Below are 26,535 nucleotides of genomic sequence, written 5' to 3'. Positions count from 1 at the left end.
GCGATTCTTTTGTATTAGTCGAACATATATGCAAAATTTAATGTTAAAAGTCTTATCAACTAACTATGTAATAAAAGCATTTTATCAATTGCTTCAATAAAGCAATAAACTGTATCAGAAACACAATAAGTGACTTATTGCCAGTTCTTCCCGTGCCGTTATACGCCGTTAAGAACTGGCAGTAAACGTCAATTAAGAGAATTTTGTTTGTATTAATTTCCGTACAAATCAATCGTTAATAATCTATTATCTTATATATTTATGTTTACGTATTGTTCGCTGTGAGAATTAATAAACATCTATTTTTTTATAAAACACAGGGCAAACGGATTGAAGACTAATATGTAGTTAAATCATATCGCCGCCCAAGGACACTTTTAATGCCACAGGGCTCGCCACTCGCCAGTGCGTTGCCCGCTTAAGGATTGACATTGTAATTTAATGGGACATGTATACTGAAAAAGTATCATAATATTTACATTTAAAAATAATTCCTGTCGCGTTGTATCACAGCGTAAACACAATTTGTTATAGTACTGGATATGTTCTTAAAATTGAGCTAATACTAAAACTATAGATGTTTTGGAATACTCCTAATTGCATATAAATGAAGACGTAATTTTTTCATTCCATTTAAATCCCCTAACAATAGGGGATCAAAAATACGAAGCGTTATTCTTAAATATAAGGCACATAATTATAGCTAAAAATACTATTCATTTCGCTTACTTAAAAGTACGATATAAATAATTTTGGTTTCTACTGTAAAGATTTATATAAAATAATTTTATCACCATTTTACGTATAAAATCTAACTCCGTAATCCATTACATTGTATACACAATTTATATAAAAAGACAAATTATTATTTTAGTTGTACCCTTAAGATATTATTGTTTGTTGTCAACTAATCATGTTTTAATCTAGATAAAGGGTGTTAAATTCTTAAACGTACACATGACCGTCAAAATATTAAAACATACTATTTCATCATGGAAAAATGATTCTATTTGTATTAATAAATATATTCGTAAATTAAAATTAACACCAATTTAAAATCATTGTCTAGAATGTCTGTCTCTTTATTCTCTACAAATGTACTCGTACAATTAAAAAATCTTAAATATTTTAGTTATTATTGTAACATTTATGTTTACCTAAATTGTCATACATTTTGGATAAATGAGTTTACTTAACTTAATTAATACATTAATCAAAAACCATAGAATTAGTTCCAGTCAAACATCACCAAAGGATTTTGACGTATAAGACGTGCTCGAAATCATTGTTTCATAAGGAGAAGAATTCAATGATTATCAAACTGAGGGATACAGTCAATCTGACCCGTAAAAAATTAAAGAAGGCACAAAAAGATGCCTGGAAGCTTTTGAGATGTGTGTTACTGACGCATGCTTCGCATCAGCTGGATTCAGAGAGTGACGGATGATAAAGTCCTTCAGCAAATCGGGGCGAAAGTTACGGTACGGGAGTCGATTCCACAGTTCAAGAGTTCGCAAAAGAAAATGTCTAGTCAAGCGCAGAAGACTTCCTAAGATATAGAAGTTATACTGTATTTGATGTGATAATGTGTTGACTCGTAATAGTTCTGAAGTATATTCCTTTAACATAAAATTCTAACTTGAAAAATCACAATCCCAACTAGGGCGAATAATTAATTACGTTTTTCTTCTCCCCTGCAAAGCCTCCTGTATTTGTTCTCGCGATAGTCCTTTTGTCTCCGGGACCAAAAAGATTCCAGCCAGGATGTCTAATACTCCAAATACGGCAAAGAAGTAGAAGGACCCGTGGATGCCTAAGAACTTGATCATGAAGGGGAAAACTCCAACGAGGCCGAAGTTGAGAAGCCAGACAAGTTCCAATAGGAGCATTGATGCGAGGTTTTGTACCTGAAACACGTGAAGGTAATTTACAGTTATGAACGCCAAAAATGATGATGCTAAATTTACTGCCAGCATACAAAACAAGGGCGTAGTACAGATGATAAGATACAGACACGAAACTCTGCCTGTATTACTAATCACCAATTATTATTTTCTTTAATAAAAATATGTTTATTAATTATAACAAACAACAATGCATTTTAATGTCTAAGATTTGGAAACCCTTTTAAAAACTGGATGTCTCAGGATTCCGAGCACTTCCATAACAAACTTAAATAGATCCATAACAATATTTTTTTGTTTTTCAATTACAATTATTTTTAAATTACATCTCCCACTTTTGTTATTATTTTACAAGAAAAGTGAGGAGCTGCAACTATTACACATAGATCCACATGGAATGTAATTTAAACGAGTCGTAGACAACAACAGGCACTTATGGCAACACACACAAGTGTATTATGTAAAAGTGCACGTGTCGATGCGCACTCGTTGTTCAACAGTCTTGCAACCGCAACCAAAACGAAAACATTTAATGTCTTCTGGTATAGTTTTGCAAAAAATGTTGCAAAAATTGTTCTGCACGCTATTTTGGAGGAATCGCACCTTTACGTCCTTCTATCGGTGCGATAGAAGTGACAAGATTTTCTACAAAAGTAAATGTGTCACTTGTCACCAACTTTTATAATTCTAATCATTCTCTTGCATATATTCGAAATTTAAAATGAAATAATAATAAGTTACATCCAGAAACTGTCATGACACAATTGTCCCAATCCCAATTGTATGATCCCAAGCCTAGACTGAATATCTGACGCTATTTGATCATCTTCCTCAAAATTTCTCTCGTCCATGTAACCTTAGCTCCCTACTTTCCCTCCCATCCAGCGTTCTCGTCAAAATTTTAGTTAAAATTATAAATAAGATTCTCACCTCCATACCTTTTAGTATATATGTTAACCTCTTGTATATATTATTATATGTCTGTGTGTGTTGTCTTTATTGTGTCGTCATCTTTGTTTTAGGTAACTCTGCTTAGATTAAATTCAATTTGTCAAAACTATCCTCACCGTATTAAGACTTAAAACGCTTAAAATTGGCGAAATTGTGATTTACACAGAAGTCGCCATTAAAAAAATAAGTGAAGTGAAGTGACTGAGGGATTGTCGTCATTGACATAAGGGTAGTCGACCTTTAGGCAACATACTCCAAGTGAATAAATACATACCTCTGGTAAAAAGACCTCCGCTAACAGAACATAAGGCACTGATCCAGCTCCAAACATGAATGAGAAACAGAAGATCAGGATCAATACAGCGATCACCCAAGCTGGTCCAATGTTGGTCTGCATCAAGAAGGCCATGCTAAGGAGGCACAGCGTGACACCAACGGAAGATCCAATGATGAGGGGCTAGAAATAAAGTATGAAGCATAAGAAGTCTCCGTAAATGCGGTTGAAGATGTAGAGAGACCCTACATCTGAATACAGTGAAGTGTGAAGCTGGTACCTGGGAGTTTCCATCCAAAAGCTAGAACATTACTCCATCTGGGCTGTATTAAAGCTGTTCCGGTTGGTCTTCTTGACAAAAACCTTAGTTTTGTGATAATGTGTGCGTGTACTAGTTTACACACGTAAGAAGTGAAGCTTCTCTATGACATTTTTCGAAAAATAATACTATATGAAACTTTATAGAAATTGGTTAAATAAAGTTAAATTAGATAAAGTTTAACAAAAGAATTTTATTATCATAGACATGAATACAAATAATACAATTATTTCATTGTACCTTATTACTACTAAAATTATTACAGAATTTCATTAATTGTTATAGAATTATAACTATCATCGTTATCGTTATTATATATTTTTTGTAATTAATGGCATCGAATCTGTTCGAATCCACCATGGTAGGAACAAGATAAAACTGGTGTGCAACGGAAAAATGTGACGCGTAACCGAAAAATGTGACGGTAAATTTTTGTCCAACGCCGATATAGTTTCACTTCAAAAATGATGCCCGCAGTATAATGTTTTTATTTTTTTCTTTAATAAGAAAGACATTTTTATTTAATAAGAAAGTGTCAGTTGTGCAGACTAGATAGGATCGCACGACAAACACTTAGTTAGAAAGTACTTAAATATAAACAAACTATTAGATTACAACAAAATGAACAATAAAAATGTGATGAGATATTACTCGGGGGACATTTTCAGGAACTCTATGGAGACCTTTCGCTGCGTCGTTTTAGAAATCTTGCTGTGTTAATTATCTGCTATTTTTTTTTCTTTCTTTTTACATAATTATGTATTTACATTGTACATTCGCGGATACTTGGCGGTCCCATGCGGCTTCTTCAATACAAAGAGTCCCCACGTTATTTGTTCCTAAAATGTTGCGGGCTATACGATTTTGAGGGAGTTACATGGATCTGGTTAACGTTGCGGTTGCGGTGCTAAAGTTCTCATTTTACTTTGACACATCTATATCCTTTATATAACATATATATGTACCTCATTGTCCTCCTAGTAACATGTATGACGAGAGCAAATAAAAAAAAAAAAACAAAAATAATAATAACTATGAAGTACATTTTTTGTCACTACAGAATTTGTGTTTATCATTGGCAGAGTTCACAATTATGTTATGGATTTTGACGTTACTTTTAAACATTCTTATAATAAATTTACTAGAAAACACCTTACCTTCCTTCCAAATTTATCGGAAAAGAATGCGCAAGAGAGGCAACCGGACAAGAGTACAAGAGCGAACAGGACAGAGCACATGTCCGAAGAGAGACTTGGAGCTGCACGGTGAAAGATTTCCGCAGCGTACACTTGGACTGCCACCATACCCATCATAACCTGAAGGCATTTAAAAAAGAATGCTATAACACGCTTGTCAGTAACTCAATTTAGGCTCTGGGGTGTCAGACAGACATCAGTGTATCACTATACCTGACGTGACCCACACACGCCAAACAAACTTGTATGAAAATTGTCACGTGACAAACGGTGAGCTCATGTCATTAAGCGTTGGTGGATCACGCTGTTAGAAAAGGGATTATGTCTCAATCACTTGTGTAAAACCTAACCTATCATCTGATTTACAAACTAAAGTTAGGAATATTTTTCCTTTAAAACGTAACTCTGATTAATCTAGCGCTCTCTTTTTCTGGGTTGGTAACTCAACCTGAGTATTGTGGTATACAACTGGTATAGTGAAATCTGGCGGATATATTCTATATGAATGTCTTCGTAATCCTACAGATAAAAAATATATTATTATAAAAAACAACTATACTATAGATATAGCCAAAGAAGAAATACATACATAATGGTTCAAAAATTTACGTAAGGCGAAAATTGAATAAAATCTTAAATTATCGTGATTCATGTGCACTTTTTACTTTTTGTTTTTCATATATTCTTTTTTTTTTAGTTTAGTTTGTTTTTTTTATTCCTCTTTAGTTTTGTCTTTATATCTATGTGTAATATGTGTTTCTGAACTTCTTGCCTACCTCATCTAACTTAATATATTTTTTTTTCTCTTCTCACAGTGGTTAATTATGTTCACTTTTTATATTATTTGCAACGAAGTATTGTGTGTAAATAAATTAATTAAAATCAATAAATACGCCAAATCTGTGCGATGGAGTGAGAGTATGAGTGTGCTCATGATGATATTCCTGATACTCTTTTTAACCATATTCCTCGAAAGCTTAGACAAGTCGAGGTCAATAGTGGTCGTTAGTCCGGGCTGCGTCATACCAAACTGACTTTTTGCATAATTGGTGTTGATGTGAGGAACGTGAAACAAAGATTAGTCTGGTAATATTTTCCACCAAAAACTTACAGCGTTAGGTAGTAATTATACTTACTTGGAATGAAATTGTGATTGCCACAATGGTAAACGCACGTCTTGATGTCGAAGAAAATACTAGAAAATACAAAGAAACACTTAAATAAAAACCAACATTTCTTCAAGGTGCTTTATTTTTCATATACTATATGCATATGAAAAATATGGGCAAACGGGCAGGCTCATCTGATGTTCAGTGAAACCATGGACACTGACAATTCCAGAAGGCTCGCAAGTGCGGTGCCGGTCTTTTAATCGTTCATTAGAATAATTAATATCGGTGCAGAAGAAGCACATTTTTTTCCACGAGATAGAACTGCATGAGATTGAGAATGAGGCAGTAGGCTCACATAAGTGATACCGCCACCCATAGACACCACATTGCCAGAAGACTCGCAAGTGCTAGCCTATTTGGCACACAGACAGTTACAAAGAGTTGCCTTTCATTTAAAGAAAAAATACTTACACAACATCTTGAAGGGCGGCATTTTCCCTATGCTGACATCAGCGTGGTCTGGATTGAGCTTTTCCTTCTCTGCTTCATCTATTTTCCCATCTGTAAGGATATAAAGCTTTAGGACTCCTGGTTATTGACTAGCATTAACAGCAACTAAAAACTTATATTTTTTATGAATTAAGTTTTAAAGAAATTAAGGAGCCATAGAAACCACAATTTTAAACGGTTTTGTTTAAGAAGAAGAAAAGATAGAGAATATACGATACTTAAGGAAATATGTAAGAAAATAATTGTGCTTAACGTTGGTTTACGGACGATAGTTTAACGTGACAACGCCATAACAAAACATTGATGAAATGATTGCATACTTAAGTCTTCAAGTGGAAGAGATATAGATGCAGCGTACAATGAGCGTAACGGGACAACGAGTCATGCTTTTTCGTGCATGCAGCCAGCGTTCATCGATTTTTTAGGCGTGGTAACGTCAAAAATTTACACGTATATGGCATGAGAACCAGATCCATGCAACTTCTTCACGAGGAGCCAGCAATATCGTAGACCACAACTTACATAGACTATTAAAAACGAAGGTTATACATACTTTTAGTGCATTAAAATAAGAATGTTGTCCATTAAAAAATATCAAAGTGTTTTGGGGGTATCCAACATTATGTAACACTATAGAATAGTTAACGGCCCACTGAATATAAACAGATCTCAGAAAGTGCCCGTTTCGTTGGTTTTATAAGAAATTCTGTATTTTTTATGTAACATGGGGCAAACGGGCAGGTCGCTCGCGTGATGTTAAGTAATGGCGCTAGCCTGCCGATGTCCTACAAAACCTATTCAAATTTCATGACGTGGGATAAGTGATACTTGTATGTTATGTTTTATAATAAACATATTATATATAAATGAACACTCAAATGCCAGGAGGCTTGTCTTATATAAAATTGGTTCGGAAACACTTCAGTGTGCAGCCGGTTCGGACTGACGTCGAGATGATACGGATTGTATTTTGTAAAGGCTCATACCCGCTGTTACAGTCAGAAGCTCAAACGCTGGCATCAATTGTTGTTTTAGTCTCGACAATTCTGCCAACACCGGTTTTGAATCCACGGGCAATCCTTTGTAATATGCTATAGACTTCCTTGCTTCCTGGAAATAATTTTTAATAGATTTTATTTGCGTAAACACATCTGTTTTAAATATAGTAAGTTAGTGTACGGTTCGGTGTCGATTCAAAACTTTATACATTCACTTACAATCTTAAACAACTTCTTCTCAAAGCCTTTGCTGAAACGGAAAGTATTTTTACTGTGCAACAATAGCTTATATGTATGCAACAATATTAAAAATGTAAGAGTTATGTAGAAATTTTAGCCAAGTACCCATAGCCTCTAGAGGATTTCCTCTGACAGTGGACGAGGGCAGCTATTTAGCTGCCCTCGTCACAGGGAATCATAGTGTTGAGCTAGTGCACATTTTTTTAACCTAAATATCTGTTTTTATTATGTAAGACTCTTCTTTATATTTCTTTATATATATATATGTATTTGCACCGACTTATGGAGGAACTGGGACTTCTCATTCTCACTCTTCTAGTCATAGTACTATGCGTCTAAGATTTAAAGACACAACGACGTGTGTCTTATTTGCTTTCAAACGGAGGAAATCATTAAAAATTCAGATTAATCCATATAGGACTGTGGCGACATTAAAAGTTAAAAAAAAGTAGTTACCTCTTCATTCTTTTTCATCAGTAAAAACACGGGGCTCTCTCTCACTGATAATATTAAAGCAGCATAAAGCACACACAAGAATATATTTGTCCAAATTATGTACTTGAAAGTCAGCGTCCAGCCCATCACGAATGACATTAACACGCCGAAACAGTAGAATGCGGTAGGTGCTGCAAGTGTGATAAAACATCGCACATTAAGCACAATTGTTCCTTACAATGTACAAAATTTACCACTAAATATTTGACTTAATATACAGTAAATCATTTCACTCTATTGAAAGCTGCTGGTCAAGCATTCGGTCATTTATATTGCTGATACAATTATTATTCTGTTAATCTGTTTTATACAGAACTAGATAATTATTTAACCACAATCCCACCTGATTATATGCAGCCTATTGGTTCAGGTGCCCATTTAACGGCCGCTTGAACCCATATTAAGCTGACTAAAGAACATGGAAGGGGGAAGGAGTTCCAGTTCCTTTCTGTTTTAACAAGAAACGACGATTTAAATCGTGAAACACCTGGGGATGTCAACAACGATGGATGAAATTCCAGCGTGCTTATAAAGCGTTGTTTGAGATAGTATTACGGAATCAGGTTGTGTATCTCCAATGTCTCTTCTCCGGAGTGCAATCTGTAGATTGAAAAGCATGCAACTGAACGGCGAGTGGATGAATTGAAAATAACCTACCGGCGGCGAGCAATCCCCGAATCGATTGATCAGCGATTTCGGATATAAACACAGGGGCTAGGACAAAACATACTCCACACGCGAGTCCTGATAGAAATCTGCCTAGAAGTAGCAATGTAGCCGACGAACTGAGGTCTATCAATAACCATGAGAGCTGGAAAATTAAAAATAAATATTATTGAAGTCCCGTACATGGCATTACACATCTTATCGACCAATACAAAAAAAATGAATTCGGGAAACGAACTTAAAACCTTTTAATTTTACGCCATGTGCCATTGGTCCTTTAATAAAATACATAGCAAATAAGTAGAAGAATACACTTCTGAACAAAAATCACCCCAAAATGACCCCGAAATGCAATTTCAAGCCAGATTACAAATGACATCTACTCTCATAAAATGTTAATCTAACAAAAAAATGTTTTTATTTATGACTTTAGATCAGGAAACTTGGCGATGGTGGAAACTTAGAAACGTGGTAATTACGTACCAAGAAGGGCATAGCAACGCACAAGCCAACTTTCTGCCTTCCAAGAGTGTTCAGCATGACCCCAGCAAACATGGTACTGACCATTGCCCCTAGGCTTGGTAAACTGCCCAAGAGCGCACTCTGCGTGTCCGAAAGCGGTTCAGCCAGCAAGGTTGTATTAGCAGATGTATAAAGTTTTAATGTATAAGATGGCCAAACAAAAACGATGCCTATTATAAAGTTGCCGAGGGAACCTGTAAATTTTTCTTTATATAAAACATTATAATTGGTTCGATGGAAAGTTTTACATAATGGAAGGAAAGACATACACACAGACCCTAAGTCGATTTGGTTCGGAAATACTTTGGCCACTTGAAGTATTCTTAAAAATGTCAGTAATGTCGTAAACCTAAAGATGAAGCTCTGTGTGTGTCTTTTCTTCCATTATGTGGAACTTTATATCGAAAAATTATCGAACCAATTCGACTTAGGGTCCTTTAAATAACATAACATTTATCAAGGGTCGGCAACGCTAGCGAGCCGAGAATATGCACTCTTGAAATAACAGAAGGTCGCGTGTATCATGAGATAAGCTACCAGTTTTCCTGTTCCATAATAAAAGCGATAATTGACCCAGTGGTCGTGTATTCGAACCCTGATTATGTGTGTTAATTTTTCTTTCTAAGGCAAATATCGTGAGGCATGTCTTAGAGCCTGTTGTGTTACGAGCATGTTCGTATGTCTCAGAGGGCAAATGGCAGACGCAACAAGGCCCAGGCGTATTATTACTAGATAATTGTTGTCCCTTGCAGTATAATAATATAATTTAATGTAGCATTTGTGTGCATAGATAGTATTGTGCTATTCATACAACGCCCCTTAATAACTAAAATATGTCTGATAACCCTGATGTCACCGCACGTGATGTAAAGAATTACATAACATTTACCAGACAACTAATCCTTTAGGGTATTTCTTTGGTCTTGTAACCAGATTCTAGTAGGTTTTCCTGAATAAAAATTTGAGGGCAAGCGAGAAGGAGGCTCACCTGATGTTAAGTGATATGGACACTCAATGCCAAAAGGCTCGCGAATTCACTGCCGGTCTTGTAAGTACGGATAGTGATTAAAGAACAAAACTGCAACCTAAAACTGTTAGATTAAGTATTATATCAATACCTCTAAATATCCTCTATATTTAGAGGATACTGTCACACATAATTATTTAAATTTTAATTTCTACCTTTATTTAAGTTACATTTAAATGTTTCAGTGAATAATTAGACGTGTAAACCAAATGTAAACAAGTTTTTTTACACACTGATAAATTGTAACAGAACATTCTTGTTTCCGATAATGTCCAAAAAGTATGTCGTCTGAAGTATGACTTAAATAAGTTAGTTTTTGAGCGTTGCAACCCCACCCCTAATTTTATGTTAGTTATTCACTCATATTTTTAATGATTAAATTCATTTAACATAAATGTGAACATTTCTACAACAACCGCCACCAAACTTAACGAGGTCAATAAACTTATGACTATGTAGCTGTGTTTGTCTAACGTATGTAACATGTTATCTTGTAAATTTACTCAGATATTTCTTTAAATAGATTCACTATTTGCTAGATGTTAACTGTTTATTACTTTATATATCTAGAAAATATGTAATAATTAAAAATAGTCTCAGGACAAAAAAATATAATTTCAAATGTACGAAATATATGAAGCGAGATACAACTTGTACGGTTCCTGGGTCAAAGGGTTTGTTTTAAATACTAAGGATTTTTGTTTTACTCTATATTAACCACTTGCGTACAACAATAAAATATAAGTGAATTAATGTTAATTGAATGCAATTTAACAGTCAAAGAGAGCCTACGACTGGTTATGCTCTCAGGGTGTAACTCCCATGATTTAGTTAATCGCTTATAAAACTAAGAAAGCCTGAATGAGCAATGTACAGCCTTGGCTCGTACACAGCAAACATTTGTTATTTTATGTCAATTTTATGGATTAAAACTTTTTCTTTTTTTTCTTTTTACTAGACTAATTTACAGTTATTTAGTGTGTAATGCTTCCTATTTCATTTTCTTCCATGTATGTCTCTCTCTTTTTACTGTCGCTTTTTCAAACTACAATTATTTTTAAGAAGTACTTCAAAAAAACATTTCGACTGTATCAATGATTTATAAAAATTACTCACATGCCAACGTAACTTGATATTGCCGCAGATACCCCATTTTGTTTCTTCACATTTACACGCAAAGCTGTAACAAAAATCATCAATTTATATTTAAACTGTTATTATAATTTCTAACTGCCGACTCTGAAACTCCTTTTAGCGTTCAGCATGAGTTCTAGTTGTCAAAATCGACTTTTAGAATGTCGAATTACTTGAGTAACATTTGGAATGAGCAGTGTTGGTCTAGTGGCTTCATCGTATCTCAAAGGTTATATCCCTGTGGTCAAAGGTTTGATCCCCAACTGTGCACCTATGAACTATGTACATATTTAACATTCGAACGGCGAAAACATGAGAAAACCGGCTTGCCTTAGACCCAGAAGTATAACGGCACACACAGGTTGCTGATCATCTATTTGCCTATTAGATTGACAAACGATCATGAAACAGATACAGAAATCTGAGGCCAAGACCTAAAAAAAATTTAACGCCACATTATTTACATTATATGAACGTGTGACAGCAAATTCCATAATTTAAACGTTACGAAATATATAATAATACAGCATTTAGAATAAAGAATTTATTTAATAAACTCGATATATCGAATAAAACTTGATATATTGAAACGTTAACGCTCGCGTAAACAAAAGAAAATTGTAAATTGTCAAAAAATAAGCGTTCCTCTGTCATTTAGTGCATTTACGCGGGAAACAGATTTCAAATAAACAAATGACAATGTCACCGCTATTTTGTTTATGTTTAATTCAAATATTGTACAATAAAGATAAACTCTGTGTGATAGTAACAAAAGTATTACCTTAAAATATATCCAAGACAAGCGAACGTAACCAAAGGATGTATTAAAATGAGCTTAGACAAATTAAGCGATATTATTTAATATGAAATATCATAGGTACCTACATGCCACAGGAACCAAACTTTTTAAAATTTGTTTTAATTGTTTATTTATTATTTTTAAATTATTATTATTACTATACGTTAAAAAAATTATAATTAGGTAGGTATGTGTGTTTTAAATACTTGTAATATATTTAAATATATGTATAAACACAGAATATATATAAAAATTCTTATGCCCGTAAGAATTATTATCAGTAAGTTTATAGTTGAGATAACTTTCACCTACACAGACGTACTATATTTGCACTGTATATAATGTATATGCAGTCCATTAAGCACCTATGTAAGGGCAAGATTCGCGCTATTTTCAGCAGCAACATTTTGAAGAACTCTTAAATGTACCCACAATTTTTTACACTGTAATGTAACCATAAATAATTTTATTGTCTCATATTTATTATTGTATTCATAATTGAAATAGACATGACTGCGTTTTGTTTGTACAATTGGTTTAATTGGCATTAAATTTTATCAACTGGATAACAATTAAAGTCATTAATTATGGGCTGTTTAAATATTGGCTAATGTCAATTAATAATAGCCGTTAATCTGAATTTTAAAACAAAGTGCGTTACCCCGTCGTGGACACGTATATCATAACGCAGTACACTTGCGGTGCGTTTGCGGTCCGATTGTGATGCGTCATGCATTTAAATTGTGGTGTATATTTTTATAACAACTAATGATGATTATACACTGACATTCAATATCGAGACATACAATATATATGGAAACAGGATGGTAAATATGGCAACTACATCAAACCTGGAATTGGTACCTTGAACATGATACTACGGGTTAGTGATGCCCGGGACTTAATAAAGAAACTATATTCATTTATAAAAAAAATAATCAAAATACAAACCACAGAGATTTATCTTGCGAGCTAAAAAATCTTTAAAAAATAAAAAGTAAAATTTACACATTCATATAAATGAATGTTGCTATGCAATAAATTTACTTTATTTTTATAGAACAGGGGGGAACAGGAATAAGGCTCACCTGATGTTATATTAGACTCTATCACTAAAAAATACTTAGTACAAAGAGTTTGAAAATTAAAACAGGTAGGTCACCCCAACACATGTGTCTTTGACTACTTACGGGGGCGGTGTCAACTCATGTATTTAATGTTAAATTTGAGACAATAAACATTTTTGTTTTTTTGTTTGATATAAAAAAGGTCAAAAATGTACCGCGAAAGAGGATTGGGAGCCCAAGTCAACTCAAAACGTTATTTCTGGAGACTGCTCAATAAGAGAGTAAGGAACGCTTGGAAACCTAGAGTAATATATTAAACTAAAAATGATTTAAAGAAAATCGACGGCCATCTTGCAATGTATGTGTCCATGGGTATCACTTAGGCGGTAAGTCTGCCCGAAAGCCTCCTGTTATATGAAAAACCTTTCTGCTCGTTTTTAGGTGTCTCTCGCATTAAAAATAAACTGCTTTCTATCAGTTATATTACATTTCGTTATAGATAATATTTAGTCTAGACTATATCAGTTTCCTTACTGTCATCATACGTCAAGTTACGTTATAAAAAATATTTCGTGTAGACCTGTCGTGGTAGACCTTAAGATTTTTTAAATGTAATTTCAATTGCTGAGTTATCGATGTAGGTATCATTATTGTTTTTTCTATCGTATTTATAGAAATTGTAAAGATTTAATAATTATTTGGAAATAAATGAATGTTTCAATGTTGCACAATACAGTGGTTACACGACATAGGAGTTAAATTCGTTTTGTAAACTTGCTAGTAAGTCAAATTGCTGGTTTTTTGCTGGCAAATTGAAATGAATTGAAATGTCATTAATACGTTCCAATATATCACCTCAGTTGTTTTTGTTAAGTGGTTTGAATAAGAAAATGATGATCAATAGACGACTTCTTTGGGCTCTTCGTTATAAAAATAAATGTGATGATGTTTTGTAAATGTACAAAAAGCAAAAAACTCGAACACAACTTATCAAAAATGCTTCGAAAACGAGAACGGAAGACGGAACGGAAAACGGAAACAAGCATACAGACTCAGGTCTAGTCTGAGGTGAGAGAAACTGTTAGTATAGTGTAGTGTGCGATTCGTTGTATCTCAAATCTTGTTCATCTTGAAGTAATCTAATAGAGTGGGTATTAGAGTTTCTAAAGGTCTATTTTGAGTATCGGCCAATATTTTTTCTTAGTTTTAGAGGTTACCCTCAAAATAGTATCATTGTTTTTTGAGCCATATCAATTGTTTAAAGTACATGTTTTGTTAATGAGAAAATAATCATTATCAAAAGTATTTAAGTAAAGGTTACTTAATGACGAATGTTTAATTATTTACTCCGAGAAATTAATTAAAAATGTTTACTGTCTGAACCGAACATAATATTACGTATACAGTTAGGTGAGTAGTAGCAGACGCGCTGCTCTCTATGGTATGGGGCTACTCTTTGCACGTGGTAAATCTGGCACTCGTTAAGTACAACCATATATTAATAATTTATCTAATTGAATGGCTACGCGCGAACGTTGCGCCGCGTTGATTGCGTTTGTCACTAAACGCGATTTATAATTTCATAAATTTTGCTAGTCTGTATCTCTTTGCATCTGATCGCTGGCTGCTCGAAAAAGCATTACTAATAGTCCCGATACGCTCATTGTCCCGTTACGCTAATTGTACACTTGCGCCGCACCTCTCTCTCTTTCAATCGATTGGCCTATGAATCTGATGATTCACTCGATACAAAACAGTGATAATAAAATTTAAATATTAAATTTTATTCATAAAACTATGCAATCATTTCACCTATGTTTTGTTATGACGTTAAACTATCGTCCGTAAACCGACTTTACAGACAACTCTTTTTTCGCTTAACTAAGCGTTTAAAGCCATTAAAATGGCAGTACACCCACCAATATGTGATCAAGATGGATATTGTAAAAAAAAAAATTTTTGATGTAATAGCAGGCAAACGGGCAAGAGGCTCACCTGATGTGAAGCGATACCGCCGCCCATGGACACTCACATTGCCAGAAGGCTCGCAAGTGCGTTGCCGGCCTTTCAAGAATTGGTACGCTCTTTTCTTGAAGGACCCTAAGTCGAATTGGTTCGGAAATACTTCAGTGGGCAGCTGGTTCCACATAGTGGTGGTGCGCGGCAAAAACTGCCTTAGAAAACGCTCAGTTGTGGAACGACGGACGTCGAGGTGATACGGATGGTATTTTGTATTTTGCCTTGACGTCCGATAATGAAACTCAGCTGCGGGTATTGGACCGAACAACTCTTCTGAACACTCCCCATGGTAAATGCGGTAGAAGATGTAGAGGGACCCAACATCTCTACGCAACGCCAAGGGATCAAGCCGCACGGAAAGTGATTGGTCGTCGATGATTCGAACCGCTCTTCGTTGAATACGGTCAAGTGGAAGGAGCTGGTACTGGAGAGCTCCCGCCCAGAGGTGAGAACAGTATTCCATGTGGGGCCGAATTTGCGCTTTATAGTTGCAAGCAGTGGCCCGGAGTGAAGTACCGTCTCGCCTTGCTGAGCACACCAAGCTTTTTGGAGGCTAATTTAGCCTTCCCTTCCAAATGACCGCGAAACTGGACGTTATTCGATATGTCAACGCCCAATATTCCGATGTTAGCTGAGGCTTTAAGGAGAGTGCCTTCAAAGAGGGGAGTAGCGACAAAGGGAGTTTTTTTAGCGGAAAACGCGCAGACTTGTGTCTTCTTGGGGTTAAATTGGACTAGATTTAGTCTACCCCAGCCCGAGACTCCACGTAAAAGAGCTTCGACTTCAGACACAAGTTTGTTCCGGCACTCATCAACAACAGCCCGAGAAATACCTGCCCGGCCTGTCTAAAAAGTATCCCCCTTTTTTAGGGATCGGATGTATCAAAGCTGTCTTCCAGCACTTCGGAACAGTGTTGAGAGAGTACAGGTACCGGAAAAGGCGCGTTAGGACCGGAGCCAACTCAGGAGCACAAGTACGCAGCACAATTGGGGGGATGCCATCAGGCCCGCTCGACTTATGGATGTCCAGGGAAAATAAATGTTTACGGATAGCACGTTGCCGGAATGTAACTTCAGGCATCGTAGTATCACACCGCAATAATGTCGGTGGTTCCTTCCCCTGATCATCCAAAGTTGAGTTCGACGCAAAGAGACAGCCTAGAAGATCGGCCTTCTCTTTTGCAGTATGGGCCAGTGAATCATCCTCCCTATGCAGTGGTGGAATAGAGGGCTGACAGAAATTCCCTGGGACAGCTTTGGCAAGAGACCAGAAGACGAGTTCGAGTTCCCGAAGGAAGGTGGGCCAATTTCTCACCAAACCTGGCAATATGCTCTGACTTTGCCTTAGCGATTTCCCGTTTGAAGGACCTAGAGGCTGAATTGTATGCTTTTTTATGTTCGCCGATAGCCGCATCACAGGATGTCGCCGCTTCTGCCCAGGCTTTAAAGCATTCACGCTTACGGCGCAAAGCCTCTTTGCACGAACGCCTAAACCAAGGCTGGGACTTGCCACCGACCGGCACCGCAGAGAATGGAATAAAAAGTTCCATGCCCTGCAGGACCACATTAGCGACAGAGTCAGCGACGGCATCCGGAGTACTCAACGAAAAGCAAATGGGCCCCCAAGGGTAGGACGCAAAAAAAGACCGCATCCCGTCCCAATCTGCTGACTTATAGTGCCACACACGGAGACAGCCCGCAAAGCTAGGCCGTAAAGGGCGCGTGAGCGGCACAATCAGCAGAAGGTCCAACAAAGAAGGTTTATGACCATCCACATCAGGTATTCGCGTAATCGCAGGGACCATTAGCGTCAAGTCGTAGGCTAAAGCAAAGTCGTGAAAGGATCTTCCCGCGTGATCGGTGGTTTCAGAGCCGAGCCAATCGCCATGGTGGGCGTTAAAATCGCCAAATATCACGATTTCAGCGGTAGGAATCCTTTCGAGCAGGGAATCTGTAGCCATTTGGATGTGCTCAATGAGTCGGTCAGTTTCGGTATTTCCGCTATGGGACCAATACAGGCATGCATAGAATCGCGAATGGTCATCGCAGTCTACGCGCAGCCAGAGGTTAGATAGGTCCCTTCCCTGAAGCGTCCCGAGACGACGAACAGATATCCTCTCTGACGTACACGCAAACTCCAGCCCGCGGCACAAATGAATGTTCCAATTTGTACCCCGGGTAGGAGAGGTAAGAAGTATCAGCCGGGGAGGAAATCTGAGTCTCGGTAAGAAAGAGCAAGGCCGGCTTCGCAGTCTCTAAATGATAGTGGACAGCGTGGATGTTGGAGTTGAGCCCCTTAATATTTGTGAAGTCCACGGCGAGTGTGGATAGGGGTGCCTTTGTTGGATTGCTCCGTTTGCCACGAGACCGATATTTTTTTTTTAAAGAGCGCAGAATTGCCCCCCCCCCCCCCAGAATACGATGGGCAGCCTGTGCGTCAACCACTGGGTGCTGAGTGTCCCGGTGGTGGACGCCCAGAGGGGGATTCTCCACCGCAAGCGCGTGTGGTACCCCCCTGGGGTAGATTCTGATTCCTCTGCACCTTCATATTTCTTGTAGAGGGGGGGGGGATGGGCTCCGGGAATCTTTCTCACCGCACGAATCGCGAGTACAAGAAGGCGAACCTTTTGTATCACTTTACGCCGGTTTTCTGAAAGACAGTGGTACTGCCCCGGTCGTGCCTGCCCGTTTGGCTGAAGCCAGGCAACAGCACTCCCACTAGGAAGGGATTGACTGATTGCGCTGGTGAAACCCTCTGTCATAGGTTATTTCACCAGTGGGCGATGGGGTCATCACGTCCCGACGCCAAAAATTGTAAAATTATTTTATTTTTACTTAAATATGAAGTATGGTGGTTTGTGCGTGCTCTTTTCAAGCATGCCCTGACGATCACGGCTGGAACCAATGGATTTTTCTTCGCCCAAGTGCCCATTTCACGCTCTTACAGTGAAGGAAGGAAAACTCTACGTATCACTGAAAGCTGATCTTACTTGCCTATAAAGGAGAACAAAAAACTGTTTCTTGTAGCTTAATTTTAACTTAATCACGTATTTCTGGCACTTAATATAGCAAGGGGTTTGAAGGCATGCGTTAAGGGGTGATACTTTTGATGACTGGTAGGACTTGGACCCCTATGTATTTATTATTTTCTGCCTTGATTCACCTTGACGTAGTATCGTTCTAGTTCATTTCCACATTATTCCCATAGTAATGTAAATTTTGCTCGTATTTCACCGCGCCTTGCTGATAGATATGTTTGGTTTTCTTATTTATTAATTGATTACTTTTAAAGAATTAACTACAGTAGTCTATATGTATTATAATATACAGCACTTGCCCCGGGGGACAAAGTCGGAAAAGCAAAATCTATATTTTTTTGGGATAAATAATAGAAGGTTTTTCTATTAGACTAGGATGCGTACATTTCATAAACAAATATGTGTATATGAAATAAAAAGCTATGTTTTTCTAATTGACGATTTAAAGATAGTTTTTATGTATTTAGTGTAAGTAGTAAAAAAATAACTTAATGTAAACTTGGAAATGTATCAAATTAGACTAAAAGCAAACGTGTTTTACGATTCTTTCACTGTTTAAACTTAATTACTGACGACACTATAACGGCGGCACATTTTGCCGAAAGTCTAGAACATAATAATGTAACTACCACTATTAATTACTGTAAGCAGATATATAATGTTAACATTCTTTATTTGTTTTTAAACTGTCTCATTAACTTTCATGATTATTTAGAAGAATTACAACGTACTAAAAGTATGTTTATGGTTGTTGCGATAGCGTTCAGAAAAATTAAATTAGTTATACAGGTATTACTAACATTGTGTACAAAGTATTATCTGTAGAATATAGATATCCTTGTGTTTTTAAATAAAATGTTTTGCGAAAATTCTGAAAAAAAAACAGTTTCAGAATGAAGGAAACATTGAAACAGTCGTAATAATGATTTACGACGTTCCCCGGGACAAGGAATATAGTTCTATTAATGTACTGTAATGAGCAAAATTAAAATCTTTTAAAACTTATTCGAACCAGTTAAGTCGAGTTGATTTTGCACGTTTCACTTTTAACTCATATCTTTAATGACATCAAAAATTTTTTGTGTAATTAATTAGTGTGTTAATTATTTAACTAGGACATGTACATTAATTTATCACGATTTTTAAATTACCTAATACGTAAATGTAAATTGTTAAAAATTCAAAAATTAAAAGCTATTTAAAGACCAATAAAGTAACAATGGCGCTGTAACTTAAGTTTTAAGATTGGCATATCCGAAGCGCTACAATCGCTTGAAAGTTAATGTATTTAAAATCCAAATCTGGCGTTTGACACAATCATCGTAACAGCGGTTTATATGGAAAAGATTAATATTCTGCAGCGCACTTGCGAGCCTTCTGGCAATGTAAGCGGCCTTCTGCCCGTTTGCCTCCTGTTACATAAAAAAAAACATACAGCTGGTGGCTTGTAGATTGCGTTACAGGATGACTTAGTACTTTGGTAGGCTATGTATTGTTTTTAGAAGTGAAACTTCTTAGTCGGTTTTGTATAAAAATTTGCCGTCACATTTTTCGGTTACGCGTCACATTGTTCTGTTACGCGCCATCTTTTTCTTGTCCCTACAACTTAATAAAACAGTTTTCAGACATACTCCTCTCTCTGTGTTTAAAGCGCATGTGATCAGCCTTTATATAAAGGTCATTGTAATCGTGTGTAAGTACTTCCATAAGTAGGGCAACGATAACGCTCCTTTCACGCAAGTAGTATATGGAAATGTCTAGACAAAATTTCTTCGAAGGCTACCTCCATAGCGTTTTTGCGTTACGCATACCTTACCGCGGCGCGACTGCCCTGATTGTAGAGTGGGGTCCGGTACAATGTTGTAAGGATGCGTCCGCATCTCTTATTTTTGATGCATGAACCCCTGTTCCCCCACGGAAGTGTCTGCATATCCAGGATTACGAAACGCGTTGCACGTTAGAACGGCGAAGCTGTGGTCTCCTACGGCAAGCCCGCATCTTGTTTATCATCTATGGGCGATTTCCCACATGTCGTCCCTACTACTTCGAATGTAACCTTAATACTGTCAGCCTCGTAATATATTATGATTTTATATCACCTCGCTCCCAAGTCTTTCCGGCTCTCTTGGACTCATCTGCAACTGTGCGACGTCAGGTTTACCTAGGACGGTCACGGTTTTCTTTGCGGGTACCAATCAAGCGCCTGATTTGGAATATCATTAGGATTCCTTTGGAGTGTTAGGCTTATTCATTTGCGTCGCTTAATATGCTGGCTCATTGCTATTCTTTACCTAAGAGATTTGCATCCGTTTTCTTGACTATGGATATTATTTTTGGTTTTCATCTAAGTGCTCGTAGCGTATGTGGTCACCTAAAAACTGACGGCTTGTATCAGTTACAGAATGATCACCTACATGATACTGATGCAGAATTCTCAGCCACTCTTTATTGCTGTCTTAATAGGCTGGACAAATGCCGTCTTTAGGCTACTGGTTTCCTTTGATGTTGTTCAATGTATTGGTAAATAATTATTATTCACATAGAATAATTGGTGAATATCTTAGTACAGGCGTAACTTCGATCCCAGGGTTGAGTTCACCACTAGCCACTACCCTAACATTTCATAACAATTAATTTGCTCAGCACCATATTAAAACCCGTTTATTAACGCATCAAATCGTACAGCAGACCAGATACTCAGATATGACATACCGAGCTAGAGAAAGAGAAACTGTTACTGCCAGAATTCTAGAAGCTTCTAAAGCGACGTCTACTTCTTTCTCTATTACGTTTATTAAATTGCAAAATAAATCACATTTTTATTATCATTATGCGTAATTAAGGCTTTATATTTAATGGTGATCCTTTTCGTAAGAATTTTATAATTGCTACACAATCATTTTTATCACATTAATTTTATTAAAACGCAGTTTTCCCAATGAAAAGTATTTACGATTATTTAATATGACTGTCATAGATCTGTGTTGCGTAGATACACGTAATGTTCTCGAATCTATAAGAAATTTTATTTTAATGAAGCTCGTGTTACCCAAAGTAGTAGATCAAACAATCAAACTATCATAACATCAGCCTACATGAAGCAGAACTTTAAAGGCAAAAGCGTTAGTAAAAACATTACCTGAGAAATAATTAGGCAAAACCTCGCAAACACTAACGAATATAACGGTTATAAAAACACAAATGATAAACTCTTCACAATGAATATATTGTGAAATAAAATTTCTTCTTACCTATCTAATCTCATCTACGTCGGCCTTTGAAATGGGGCACTAAAATCTGATTTTGCAAATATGGCTACTGTCAGTTAGTATGAAATACATATCTTTGATGTGTCAAATCTGTTAAGAACCATATAACAATAGACGTTGCAGACTGACCCAGGGTTTACTATTTGGTCCTATAAATTTGCTTCATTAAGGAAAGAAATGGGACTTTTTAGTACCAATAAAATAAATAGAAAATAAAAAAAAACATGTGTGTATTTTTGTACACGCGTTAGAAGTTATACTTCTTTGGCGTAACAAGGTAACAATCTTTAAAAAAAAATATTTCTACGTTTGTATAAAAAAAGACACTAACAATAAAAGGTACTTAATACATGTAAAGTTTTATTATAACGCATTATCTAGTTAAATAAAGCTTATTTAAATATCACAAACAAATATTTCTACATAATTAAAGACATGAACATTATTTATTTTAAAATGTTGACTAAGCTAACTTCAGGGTGTCGGTTTTTTGTGACAGTGTGCGCAATTTACTCTCATCATTTATCCCTAACGCTCCAAATGAAGTATAACTTCAAAAATATTATACGATTAAAAATAACTTAATATAGATCTATTTTAACCGTGACAATTCGGAGACAAATACATTTAATTCACAAGAATTGCATTGTTTATAATAAGGTTTAGGTTTTAAGTTTTACTTGTTTCGTTTATATTGTTTTTTAGTTTAATTAATAAGTTTTCTATTATATTAGTATTAAGTTACTGTATAAATAGGACATTAGGAAACGATTAAATAATTAGTAAAAATTGTGTTTTGTATTTAATTAAATCTTATTGACATACTAGAGAAAGGAACAATGAAACAAACGGATAAATATCTCCGTAGCCCATTGGGTGAAATACTTCGAACTAAAAATTGATAATAATAATCTGTTAAATATAATAATAATAATTATAAATTAATAAATAGAAAATGAAAACCAATTTAGAAAGTTTGGCCCCGTGGCAGTGTACCTTTAACGCTCGCTGGTTCCTCGCTGTATTGCAATATTTGTTAAGCGATGAAGTACCAGCTCTGGGATCACCGGTATCGTAGATCAGACACCAAAAATAAATAGGCATTTAAATGTTACATTCAATTGCACAGAATTGTTATCTTTCGTATGTAAATCAAGATAAAACGTCAAATTTATCTTAAGTACAGAATCGCACTACGTTTTACTCGTGTATGTAGTGTGGGAATGTCGTTTACCGAATTATCACTATTCGTTAGTGCAGTGTGGGCCTTTAGTTTTTGTAGTATAAGTGTATTGGTTTATGAACCCTTAGATAAGCTGAGTTTGTTTTAGTTGGCTTTGCAACCCCTCCCCTCCCCTCCTACTAACCCCCTGTGTTAGTATTTTTTTCCTACAATAAAGTTCAAGTGCTTACACCGTGCAACTTTCATCCCAGTGGTCGATTAGATAGGTTCGATCCTTAAGCACTAATGAACTTTCACACTTAACATTTGCTCGAACGTTTAAGGAACAAATGATCACGAAACATATACAGAAATCTGAATTCTTCTTACGGACAGTGGAATAATATAGAAACATCGGGTAATAAGTAATTTATAAAAATGAATGGGATTACCGTGACGCGATAATAAAGTGATATTATTTACTAACTAGTTTCTTAAGACATGACCTTTCGGGGTCTTTCCACGCAAAACACGTTACTTCCGCAAAGAAACATAGCTGGTCATTGGATAATAGTTGACCCAAAATAAATGTTATGTTCCATCGTCCGATTTTCTTGTTTTTAATAAATAAACAAAAACGTAAGCTTCACACACAAAGTCTTCTATGAGTACCACGTGCGATTTTTGGCTACCGCTATCGCGATACGGATTTCTAGGTGAAATTGTATTTGCGTTGAAATCATTAAAGTATTTGATACGCGTTTTGATTGATAAGGTAAGTTTACATTTAGGTTTTAAATCACTCTCAACTAAGATCAAACTTTATTTCAAGCTGGGTAACATTTGACTAGTTAGATAGTTTAAAATATGAGCTTATAACTAACACATTGGCTACACCGGCATGTGAATACTGAGGCAATCCAACTTCTTGATACGACAGGAACAAGACGCCTAAAGAGAACTAAAGCTTACAGTTAATAAACCTAGTGTAGTGACGTGGGTAACACTGAAAATGTTTAGAACTGGCCAGTGAGAAACATTGCTAATGAAAACTTTTTTGAATTTCAATTTTAGAACTCTTTGGTAACCTAATGTAGTATATTTCATTCATTTGTCATTTGTTTTTGTTAATTGGCGGCAAATCTAAAAGTCTTGTTACACGCGAAAATGAAAGTAACACGAGAAAATTTTCGGTCAAAGATTTATTTTAACTTTCGTAGTGGGCTTACTCAACAAAAAGCAATGATAGGCTGCGAATAGCATTTCTTAAAGAAGCCCCATCTCGTGCCACTAATTACAATTGGTTTAACGAGTTTAAGCGTGGACGTAGCTATCTCAATGATGATCCACGTGAGGGACGTCCTTTAAGAGCGACTACTGAAGATAAAATCAGTGCTGTGCGACACATGAAAGTGGAAGATAAGAGAGTGACATATCAGCAGATACGGGCATTGGTATGAGTCAAGTTCAAAAAATTACACGAACATTTACACGTCAGGAAACTTTGTACCAGATGGATTCATCATACTTAAACCGACGACCAGAAACACCTTCGTATGGACTGGTGAATATTTGACTATGGCAGGTGTTGAGATAATGAGTCATCCGCCATACAGTCCTGACCTGGCGCCCTGCGCCTTTCATTTATTCCTAAGAACAAAAGATAAAATCGAGGTATTCCAGGTAGATAAAGTGTAAGAAAATGCCATAGAAGAGCCAAGGAAGCCAAGGAAGAATGGGCCCACTGCTTTTCTCAGTGGTTCCATCGAATGCGACGATGTGTAGAGAGGAGCGGAGGTTACTTCGAAAAATAAAAGTATTTGCAACTTTCTACGTTTTTTTTTTATTTATTCTTTGAACTCTGAGAAAGGTTTTTATGGAAAGAAAAATTACATGAAAAACCCTAAGAACCAAGTCTATGGGCTAGCAAAATGTTTCATATGTTGGTATCTACTACAAAGGTAGGCTAAAATCATATTAAGGCGAAACGAAGTAATAATATTATATTGATAAGAAATATTTTGCCAAAAGCTTATCATGGAGATAAGCTACATAAATAATGTATTTTATTCACTTAAATATTCAAATTTTGCGTATTCTTTGATTCCCGTACGAAAAGTCTTTTAGTCTTTTGGTTGATTTTCTTTTCTAAAAAAAGAGTCATATTTTTAAGTACTTTACAGGGAATTATCATTTTGTTTGTCTTAAGATTTAAGTCGAAAAATTAGTTAGTAAATTTAACTGGGGAAAAATCATTCATTTCGTTTACATTTTTTTACAAAACAGGGGGCAAATGGGCTGGAGGCTCATCTGATGTTACGTGATACTGCCGCCGACATTCTCAATGCCGGAAGGCTTGCGTGTGCGTTGCCGGCCTTTTTAATTACATTTATATTATAAAAAATAGAATATACAACAAGTATAGTGCCTCATGTACCATAGATATCTAGACTAGATCAATATTGTTTGTATAGAACTGCAATTGGAATTCAGTTTCGTCAATAAAAGCACTAATATACATTGAATTACCCACCAGCTGTTTAGACACAAACACATACACCAATTATCTACATTTTTATATGACACAAGTGACACAGGCAAAGGAGTGAATGAAACTGATAGAATTTTTACATAGCGATACTAATATACTCTATGTTCGCCAACGGGTTTTTTGAATATTGAATGGTCCCGTTTTGCGATGAGAGGATGAAAAACATATAGTCTTGCGACTGACCTACACCTGGGCATCATTGACTTATGAAATAAAAGAGTGTGTATACACACGTTAGAAGTGACACTTCTATGGCGTAACAACATAAAAATCTTTTCAAAAAATGTATTGTTATGGAATAAAACTAAAATGTTGAGTATAGCTAACTTCAGGGTTTCGGTTTTTTTGTGACAGCGCGCGCGCATCGTAAAAGTTTACTCTCAAAATATTTCCCTAACGCGCCAAAAGCAGTATAACTTTAAACTTTAAAAAATAGGTATACTTGGTTACCCAATTTGCAAAAAGAGCATTACTTGCTTCAGGGTGCAATCGTACGTAAAAGAAGAGACATCCAAAGGAAACTGGTATTCCTTAGGTCTATTAAGGTATAGAATTGATTACGAAATCTATAAAGAAGGCCATTACCTAAAGGTTGTAACGCCATTTTTTATATTTGGCATGGGCACTAAGCTTCAGGCGAATAATTTTCATATAAATATTGGGTCCTTACTTATGAAATTGACGTTTTGTATGGAATAGATTTTTTAACTATTTAAAAATATTCTATAATATACAGTATAAACTTTATATAACACTGAAGGGTCTGTGTATTTTATGGCGTTATAGAGAGTTGTTGTATTAACCGTATAGCTCATTCATGACCCCTACTTATTAGTCATGGTCAACAACAGTCTATACGTGCAAGCAACGCCAATTTGTAAACCTTTTGTTTACCCATTTCTTAGAAAGTTCGTAAGCATGATGCCGACAATAGAATTTATTGTATGGAAGACAAGCCAAACCAACCAAAGCCTATTGATTGCGACGCTTCGCGAGGAAGATAGTCGTTACATCGAAGGACGTTACATAGAGTTTACACTGTATTTAAGTAATCAAAGTATGTACCATTGCTATATATGCACTTTTGTCATCTTATAGGTCTCATTGATCCCTTCAATAAAAAACCATTCGGACAAAAATGCATAATCTCTGAATTTTCTACCTTGCAAGAAAGGCCTTGGTCACCAGCTGTCCACGAGGATTGTTCTGCAGGTTGAAATTTGAACGAAAACGTTGTAACCGAAGCCCACTGGTTTTTCTTTTACAACACCGCAGCCATACAC

At 36.0% G+C, this 26,535-nt stretch overlaps 1 protein-coding gene across 8 annotated transcripts; it reads right to left on the bottom strand.

The window, feature by feature from the left end:
* LOC123714188 (facilitated trehalose transporter Tret1-like) lies at positions 1-26,520 on the bottom strand. Of its 8 annotated transcripts, XM_045668371.1 has the most exons (12): positions 22,536-22,594; positions 12,130-12,229; positions 11,331-11,394; positions 9,149-9,381; positions 8,657-8,810; positions 7,961-8,130; positions 7,253-7,376; positions 6,228-6,317; positions 5,781-5,839; positions 4,606-4,764; positions 3,130-3,312; positions 1-1,907 (listed from the first exon to the last, which is right to left on the bottom strand). In XM_045668371.1, the coding sequence occupies exons 3-12, from the start codon at positions 11,365-11,367 to the stop codon at positions 1,677-1,679; spliced, it is 1,440 nt and encodes a 479-aa protein (XP_045524327.1). In that variant the 5' UTR covers positions 11,368-11,394; positions 12,130-12,229; positions 22,536-22,594; the 3' UTR covers positions 1-1,676. The 8 variants fall into 8 exon arrangements, with proteins under 8 accessions (XP_045524327.1, XP_045524330.1, XP_045524325.1 ...); XM_045668374.1 differs by lacking the exons at positions 12,130-12,229; positions 22,536-22,594 and adding an exon at positions 26,415-26,520; XM_045668369.1 differs by lacking the exons at positions 12,130-12,229; positions 22,536-22,594 and adding an exon at positions 25,235-25,307.
* Between the last annotated feature and the right edge of the window lie 15 nt (positions 26,521-26,535).

Source organism: Pieris brassicae, chromosome 9, assembly GCF_905147105.1.
Source record: "Pieris brassicae chromosome 9, ilPieBrab1.1, whole genome shotgun sequence".
NCBI lineage: Eukaryota > Metazoa > Arthropoda > Insecta > Lepidoptera > Pieridae > Pieris > Pieris brassicae.
The sequence above is the reverse complement of the archived record's forward strand: the minus strand, read 5'-3'. Positions and strand labels throughout refer to the sequence as shown.